Below are 9,549 nucleotides of genomic sequence, written 5' to 3' on the forward strand. Positions count from 1 at the left end.
ACTGTTGATGTACAGGCCTAGAGGATGATAGAACAGTCAGCTCTCAGCCCGCTGCATGCTGTAGGCTACATGGACCAATACAGAATATAGTCACTACTGATCACTTTTCAATCATGTGTAGGAGCCTAAATGAAATTAATAGTGAAATTAAAGTCCTATGTTGCAAAAAGGGGCATTTTTAACTTGTGGCCATCCACAATGATATGAATCGAAAACTGACGCAGCTTCTAGGTGATGTGTCCGTTGGTAGCATACGATTTAGAGAAATCAGGAGTAGGCTAGTTTGGGCTAGTTTGCTGCACCACGACAGAGGTGACTGCATTTGCACCTTTTCCAGAATAATAACGAGGAATGAGGGTAGGAAAAATACCTGTTTCCATGGCATTTGTGCTTTCAGAATAACTGATTCAGGTTCACACCTTATGGGCCTCTATACATAGATTACACTTGACCAGTATTTAGTCCTTGATCTTGAGGAGGGAGAAATAGTGTCGGTGTTTCCATGGCAGAGAGCTCCCGTTGTCAGAGCCATAGACAGAGCTGCCAGCCGTGTAGGCGAGGGATTGTTGATGCATTGCGCACGGGTACTTTCTAACGTGTTACTCCTCACTGGATGTATGTATGGTGCAATGTGAGGAGGTGGAAACATGCCAAGCGCTGAGGTAGCAGTTTTTAAAAGTTATAGGGGGGTCAGCTCCAGCTGGTTCTGACCATTTAAAGACCGGAAATCTATTTTAGAAGATCAGAGAATAGATGGGCATAAGAATGCCTCACTGAATAAAACTCATTACACATAACATATAGGGGAGACACACAGAGCTCAGTAAAGAGCATTCGTGCAGAGCGAGGTGCACGCGTGATCACACACAACAACAGAGCTGCAGAGCACGGGAGAACACGAGAGCACTGAGAAACTACCACACAGCTCTCCCAGAGCACGGGAGAACACGAGAGCACTGAGAAACTACCACACAGCTCTTCCAGAGCACGGGAGAACACGAGAGCACTGAGAAACTACCACACAGCTCTCCCAGAGCACGGGAGAACACGAGAGCACTGAGAAACTACCACACAGCTCTCCCAGAGCACAGGAGAACACGAGAGCACTGAGAAACTACCACACAGCTCTTCCAGATGCTGACACGGTGAAGTCCACATAGTGTCAGCTAACAAGATAAGCGCTGCTTTAGACAGGGAGTAAACATTCAAGCTGTGTAGGCAACTCAACCAAAAAACCTTGGATGATAACAGAACTTAAATGAGCATTTTTTGGGGCTCATCAGTAGCTGGGAGATACTTCTATATTTCTATATATTTAAGCAATAAACCACTCGAGGCCGTGTGTTAATGTGATTTTATAACAGCTAGGGGGCATTGTTAAAACCCCCCTAGCTGTTATAAAATCACTATAACACACGGCCTCGAGTGGTTTATTGCTTCTAAACAACGGTTACTACATCTATTAGTGTAAAATAAACACAAAGCAATGTTAAATATTAAGATTTATTCAAAACGAAGCATCATTCCCTCAATTCCGCCGCGCAAAATAGTTCCCCTAACAAAAGGGTTGCCAAGCAACAACAACTACAATGCATTGGATCAAATGGGAGGCGCATTAATACTGAAAATGGAATGATATGCGGTCCCAGGTGTGTGTTACAAAGTATTTTAACACGGCTTCCAGCCAATCAGAATCAAGAACAGGAACTAACCGTTGTATATTGTTCTTTCCTCCCTCCTCTGACTAAAGGTAAATAACTGTGGGCCTGACAGAGCGGGGCGAGGCATTCAGTGAATTCATTCATTCTAGTGGTAGAGTGTCCTCCCAGAGACTGGGAGGTTGTGGGTTCAATCCCCGGCCGGGTCATACCAAAGACTAAAAACGGGACCCATTGCCTCCCTGCATGGCACTCAGCATCAAGGGTTGGAATTGGGGGGTTAGATCACCAAATAATTCCCGAGCGCGGCACCGCTGCTGCTCACTGCTCTCCCGGGAGATGGGTCAAATGCGGAGAACAAATTTCACACACTCAGGTGTGTGACAATCAGTGGGACTTTAACTTGAATCTGTTGTCAGCGGGCAAGACGTGTTTTCCAGCTCTCCTGGTGGACGGCATTAATGAGACACTGACCGATAGCATTCCTATATGATAGCATTCCTATATGACATGAAGAGTTAAGGAGTTGCGTGAAGCAGACAAATATTTCTAGCCGACGGCGAGAAAAGTACTCTGCCTAAAATATCATGCTGTAGAGCATAGGCAAGTACTCTTTATATGTATAGTCAATTGTGTTTGTAACTTTATTGTGGCTCATTCAGTCATAAATTCAGAATAGTAGTAAATATTGTAGATGGATGAGGGACAAAGTAGTGAAGATGAGATCATTTCAATGGGGTTTTAGTAACACAGGGAACTGTTTCAGTAAGGGGTTTTAGTAACACAGGGAACTGTTTTAGTAAGGGGTAAGAGGTTTTAGTAACACAGGGAACTGTTTTAGTAAGGGGTAAGGGGTTTTAGTAACTCAGGGAACTGTTTCAGTAAGGGGTAAGGGGTTTAGCAACACAGGGAACTGTTTTAGTAAGGGGTAAGAGGTTTTAGTAACACAGGGAACTGTTTTAGTAAGGGGTAAGGGGTTTTAGTAACACAGGGAACTTCCAGAAGATACCTCTGGGTCAAAGGGACAGACAAGGTTAAATAGATTGATCAAATTGTATAGAAAGATGAATACTTACATAGCCTTTCTGCAGACCTGCACAGCTGGGATCAGTCTCCTCCGCCCCTCCTGTGATGTGTTGTATTTGTTCAGGTCAAGCTCATCCAGAACCTCCTCTGACATCTGCAGCATGTAGGCCAGCGCTGAGCACTGTATTGGAGTCAGGGATTTACTTGATGTCTTCTTCTGCATGTAAGTTTGGATCTCCTGCTGAACTGAAAGGTCATTCATCTCCATCAAGCAGTGGAAGAGATTGATGCACCTCTCTGGGGAGATGTTCTCCTCCTCATCCCCCCTGTTCTTGAGGAATCTGCTTGTTTGCTGGATGCTCTCTGGACTCCTCTCAATCTGAGGCAGCAGGCCTCGTAAGAGTCTCTGATTGGACTCCGGAGAGAGGCCGTGGAGGAAGCGGACAAAAAGGTCCAGGTGTCCGTTCTCACTCTGCAAAGCTTTGCGTACCGCCCCCTCCAGCAGCTCATTCAGAGACGGCTCCTCACTCCTCCTCCTCTGCAGATCAGCATCAAGGAAGGGCTCCAGTGCCTCCATGTTCTTGGTTGCGTAACAATGGTAAATGTAGACCGCTGAGAAAAACTCCTGAATGCTCAGATGCACAAAGCAGTAGACTGCCCTCTGAAAAAGCACTGACTCCTCTTTGAAGATTGCTGTGCAAACCCCTGAGAACACTGCTGCCTCTTGGACATCGAGGCCACACTCTTTCAGGTCTTCTTCATAGAACATGAGGTTGCCCTTCTCCAGATGATCAAACGCCAGCTTCGCCAGCTTCAGGAGAACTTCCCTGTCGGCCCTCAAGAGCTCCTCCTGGTCGGTCTTGATTTCCCCTTGATACTTCTGGTTCTTCAGCTTCGTCTGAATGAGCAGGAAGTGTGTGTACATCTCAGTCAAGGTCTTGGGCATCTCTCCTTGCTTCTCTGTACTCAGCATGTGCTCAAGGACTGTGGAAGAAATCCAAGAGAAGACTGGTATGTGGCACATGATGTAGAGGCTCCTTGATGTCTTGATGTGTGAGATGATTCTTCTGGCCAGGTTCTCATCACTGATTCTCTTCATGAAGTACTCCTCCTTCTGTGCGTCATTGAACCCTCGTACCTCTGTCACCCGGTCAACACACTCAGAAGGGATCTGATTGGCTGCTGCAGGTCGGGAGGTTATCCAGAGGAGAGCAGAGGGGAGCAGATTCCCCTGGATGAGGTTGGTCAGCAGCACATCCACTGAGGTTGACTCGGTGACATGACAGCAGGTCTGGTTCTTTCTGAAGTCTAGGGGCAGTCGGCTCTCATCCAGACCATCAAAGATGAACGTGGCTTTAGAGACAGCAAGTTGCTCTGCATCTTCCATGTGTAGTTCTGGGTGGAAAACATTCAGCAGTTGGAGTAAACTGTACCGGACATATCTAATCAAATTCAGCTCCCGGAAAGGAAGCACAAACATGACTTCCACATCTTGATTTGCCTTTCCTTCAGCCCAGTCTAAGATTGACTTCTGCACACAGACGGTTTTTCCAATACCAGGGACGCCCACAGTCAGCACAGTTCTGATGGGTCTCTCTTGACCAGGCAAGGGTTTGATGGTTCTCTCTTGACCAGGCAGGGGTTTGATGGTTCTCTCTTGACCAGGCAGGGGTGTGATGGGTCTCTCTTGACCAGGCAGGGGTGTGATGGGTCTCTCTTGACCAGGCAGGGGTGTGATGGGTCTCTCTTGACCAGGGAGGGATTTGATGAGTCTCTCTTGACCAGGCAGGGGTTTGATGGGTCTCTCTTGACCAGGCAGGGGTGGGATGGGTCTCTCTTGGCCAGGCAGGGGTTTGAAGATGTCATTGTAGTTGATGGGTGTGTCACTGGTGATTTGTTTCCTGGATGCTCTCTCAAGTTGCCAAACCTCATGTTCATTATTAACCCCTTCACTCTGTCCCTCTGTGATGTAGAGCTCAGTGTAGATGCTGTTGAGGAGGGTTGCATTCCCTGTTTTTATGATTCCCTCAATCACATGTTCAAACCTCCTCTTCAAAGTGGCTTTATGATCCTCTATGGCTCTTTGGAGACCTCTAACAACTAAGGAGAGACAGGAAGTACAAGAAATTAGATTGACAGGAATACAAACATTCATAGCAAATATGACTACAAATATGACTACAGGCTTGATTTCTGATATGATTTCTTTTCTATAGTCTACCTTCGGGAATTTGGTAGTCCTCTCTTCTGCTTACAAGGGTTATTGATTATGATAATTATATATGTATTTTCTTATTTTCTTGGTGTCTCATTATGTGACTGTAACCTAGGACAAGTGATGTTGATTTTGTGTATTTTCCTGTTGTCCTTTTCTCCAGTCTAGGTATTGAATCTCTTGTGTGTTGAACAAATGTCAGTAATGTAAATGTGACAAGGATGCCCTCCTGTGGGCAGCATGATTTATCCAGTTCCCAGCTACACAGCTGTCTAGAATTGTGATCACTGGCCGCACCCATGGGTGCAGCCTGCTTAGCCTATTAAGGCCTTCTACTGACTTTTGCTCTAGTTTGTAACTCGCCCTGATGAAGGCCCCATGGCCAAAACATGTTGGCTGTTTTATTTTATTCTGTTCTAAGATGAACTAGCCGATAATTAAAGCTTTTTAATCAAGAAGAATGCCTTGGACCTTTTTGATGAATGCATGGCAAAGCTCTACAGATGGTGAGAGGATCTAAATCATGTTAGAGAACAGATAACCAAGTGAATCTCTTACTTGTTTCATCACCTCTCTGAACGTACTGCTCTCTGGGTGGCTGCAGTACAGGTGGTGTTCTGGGTCTCTCTCTACACTGGGGGCAGGCGTGGTCTGCTGATGGACCAGGTGGTGTTCTGGGTCTCTCTCTACACTGGGAGCAGGCGTGGTCTGCTGATGGACCAGGTGGTGTTCTGGGTCTCTCTCTACACTGGGGGCAGGTGTGGTCTGCTGATGGACCAGGCTGCTGCCAGTAGGAAGTGATGCAGGCTCTGCAGAACCTGTGTCCACAGGAGGTGATGACTGGGTCCCTCAGCATCTGCTCACACACAGCACACCTGGACTGATCCTCAGTCAGGGCTGCCCTGCTCCCCTCACTGCAGGGACAGAGGAACCATGTGTGTTAAGAGATGTTTCATACAGTAGGAACACCAGGGTAAGAGGGTGTTGGTGGGTTTTTGGGATAATGTCAAATAGATTTAAGACTGTCTCTATCAAGGACCAAATAGTGGTGTGTGTGTGTGTGTGTGTGTGTGTGTGCGCGTGTGTGTGTGTGTTTTTAGATGTAGGACTAGAATTTAGAAGTCAGATTTAGCTTTAAGAGAGAGACACACACATGGAATGAATGACTGAATGAATGGAAATGAATGAATGAAAATGTTTATATGGAGTCACACAGGGATAGATTTCAAGACATACAGAGAGAGAAAGATGAAGAGAGAGAGAGAGGGAAGGACTCACACAGAGAGAGATAGATAGATAGATAGATAGATAGATAGATAGATATACAGATAGACAGACAGATAGACGGACAGATACTGTAGACAGATATAGATCCGTAAATAGATAGACAGATATATAGATAGATCCGTATATAAAAAGATATAGAGATAGACACAGACAGACAGATAGACAGAGACAGATAGATAGATAGATAGATAGATAGATAGATAGATAGATAGATAGATAGATAGATAGATAGATAGATAGATAACATTATACATTATAAGCTGCTATACTCTTTCTCTGAAAGGGATTGGTTGCACCCTAGATCTGTCACACTTCATTTTTATGATAAACATGACTCAAGAGTTTGATGTAAATCTTCCTGTTAACTTCACTTTAGTGAATAACTAACATGTCACCTTTATTAAATAACAACAGTGGTTCATATTCACCTTTTCTCATCGAGGGTCTTTCCATCACTCATCATGGGAGGTGGATCCATAGACCAGTCACTCTTCATGGACACACAGCTGGGTCCAGGTGAGGCTGGTCTCTGCTGTTTGATCCTGTCAAAGACACAGAGACATCACCAGAGTATTATCAGATGGAACTGCTGTGTTTGTTGTAGTGGAAATGTAAATCAATATGAACCATAAAAAAGACGCCCATATGAAAGTAACTTCACCCCATACAAGCCTACACATGATGACATAAGCCCACACGTGATAGGAGTAGTAAAGGGAAAATGCATGTTTAGCCCTGTTTTAAGGTTACTCATGATCATATACAATGGTTCAGATCAAAACGTTGACAAAACTAGCACTTTTGAGAAAGTCTGATAATTGCTCTACCACCGTTTTGGTCATACAATGGATGTGGGTGGGCACCTTGAAAAATCATTCCGCAAAGTATGAATCCTGTAGGGTTTTATTGATCATTTTATGAAATCCATTGACTTGTATTGAAGTGACCGTTGTAGATGTGTAGATCAATCCGCAGAGGGGATTCAGGAAGCGGAACTACTTACGGTAGCTATTGTTATTGTTTATGTTGCTAGGCTACCTAGTTTGCGGAGGTTTACACACGTATGTGCTGCGACTAAATAGTTCTATGCTCAATATTTAAAAAAAAGCCTTTCCAGATGAACTAGAATCTTACTTTATGGCGAATTATATGTCAGAACGCCAACTAACACCTCAGTGAGTTTCTTGTCTTTGAAATCGAGAGTTTAATATGTTTTTTGAATGATTTTTCACGGTGCCCACAAACATCCATTGTATGACTAAAACAGTGGTAGTGCAATTATCAGACTTTCTCAAAAGTGCTAGTTTTGTCAACGTTTTGATCTCAACCATTGTATATGATCATAAGTAACCTTAAAACAGGGCTAAACATGCATTTTCCCTTAACTACTCCTTTCTCAGCTGGAGCTGAGAAATACCCATGTCTACTGCAGAGTCAGCAGACATGAGACAGAATGATGAGTTTTCCCTTTACCACTGAAGACTAAACACACGTGAGTGGGTGTTGGTGGGGTTTTAGACTCATGTAAAAAGGATTAATGAATATCTCTATCAACGGCCATGTAGTGGTGTGTGTGTGTGTGTGCGTGCGTGCGTGTGTGTGTGTGTGTGCACGCACGCGCTGCTAGAGATGGGGCTAGGATTCAGAAGTCAGGTTTGGTGTATAGTCAGCTGAACAGCTCTGAGAGAGAGAGACACAAGGAGTCACACAGAAACAGATTTAGAGACATACAGAGAGAGAGAGAGAGAGAGAGAGAGAGAGAGAGAGAGAGTGATGGATGGATGCATGGATGGATAGGGGGATGGATGGAGGAATAGATGGATAGATAGATCCGTAAATAGATAGATAGACAGATATACAGATGGACAGACAGACAGACAGATACTGTAGACAGATATAGATCCGTAAATAGATAGATAGACAGATATATAGATAGATCCGTATATAGAAAGATATAGAGATAGACACAGACAGACAGATAGACAGAGACAGACAGATAGATATAGATAGATAGATAGATAGATCCGTTTATAGAAAGATATACAGATAGACAGAGACAGATAGACAGAGACAGATAGACAGAGACAGATAGACAGAGACAGATAGACAGAGACAGATAGACAGATAGATAGATAGATAGATAGATAGATAGATTAGATTTATCAGTAAGAGTTTACTGACGTGACAGCTGATCATTTTAGTACGTTACAAATGCTAAAATTATTACAATATTGGTAGCTACAGTATTACATCATTGGTAGTTTATGACATTATTAGCTGCTATACTCTTTCTCTGAAAGGGATTGGTTGCACCCTAGATCTGTCACACTTCATTTTTATGATAAACATGACTCAAGAGTTTGATGTAAATCTTCCTGTTAACTTCACTTTAGTGAATAACTAACATGTCACCTTTATTAAATAACATCAGTGGTTCATATTCACCTTTTCTCATCAAGGGTCTTTCCATCACTCATCATGGGAGGTGGATCCATAGACCAGTCTCTCTTCATGGACACACAGCTGGGTCCAGGTGAGGCTGGTCTCTGCTGTTTGATCCTGTCAAAGACACAGAGACATCACCAGTTTTATCAGCTGGAACTGCTGTGTTTGTTGGAGTGGAAATGTAAATCAATATGAACCATAAAAAAGACGCCCATATGAAAGTAACTTCACCCCATACAAGCCTACACATGATGACATCAGCCCACACATGATTAAAGGAGTAGTAAAGGGAAAATGCATGTTTAGCCCTGTTTTAAGGTTACTCATGATCATATACAATGGTTCAGATCAAAACGTTGACAAAACTAGCACTTTTGAGAAAGTCTGATAATTGCTCTACCACCGTTTTGGTCATACAATGGATGTGGGTGGGCACCTTGAAAAATCATTCCGCAATGTATGAATCCTGTAGGGTTTTATTGATCATTTTATGAAAAATCCATTGACTTGTATTGAAGTGACCGTTGTAGATGTGTAGATCAATCCGCAGAGGGGATTCAGGAAACGGAACTACTTACGGTAGCTATTGTTATTGTTTATGTTGCTAGGCTACCTAGTTTGCGGAGGTTTACACACGTATGTGCTGCGACTAAATAGTTCTATGCTCAATATTTAAAAAAAAGCCTTTCCAGATGAACTAGAATCTTACTTTATGGCGAATTATATGTCAGAACGCCAACTAACACCTCAGTGAGTTTCTTGTCTTTGAAATCGAGAGTTTAATATGTTTTTTGAATGATTTTTCACGGTGCCCACAAACATCCATTGTATGACTAAAACAGTGGTAGTGCAATTATCAGACTTTCTCAAAAGTGCTAGTTTCTTCAACGTTTTGATCTGAACCATTGTATATGATCA

General features: G+C 43.4%; 1 protein-coding gene across 1 annotated transcript in view; it reads right to left on the reverse strand.

The window, feature by feature from the left end:
* LOC311328881 (uncharacterized protein) overlaps positions 1-9,549 on the reverse strand; it is a gene marked incomplete at its 3' end in the record, with an annotated part of 33,226 nt that overhangs the window by 12,071 nt on the left and 11,606 nt on the right. The window contains exons 5-9 of the mRNA XM_084462781.1: positions 8,632-8,720; positions 6,615-6,728; positions 5,681-5,813; positions 5,458-5,650; positions 2,735-4,784 (exon numbers count right to left, since the gene is read on the reverse strand). Of these exons, the coding sequence (XP_084318907.1) occupies positions 2,735-4,784; positions 5,458-5,650; positions 5,681-5,813; positions 6,615-6,728; positions 8,632-8,720 (2,579 nt within the window). The remainder of the gene's footprint in view (positions 1-2,734; positions 4,785-5,457; positions 5,651-5,680; positions 5,814-6,614; positions 6,729-8,631; positions 8,721-9,549) is intronic.

This window comes from Borostomias antarcticus (genome assembly GCF_949987555.1).
Source record: "Borostomias antarcticus genome assembly, contig: scaffold_130, whole genome shotgun sequence".
In the NCBI taxonomy this organism is placed as follows: Eukaryota; Metazoa; Chordata; class Actinopteri; order Stomiiformes; family Stomiidae; genus Borostomias; species Borostomias antarcticus.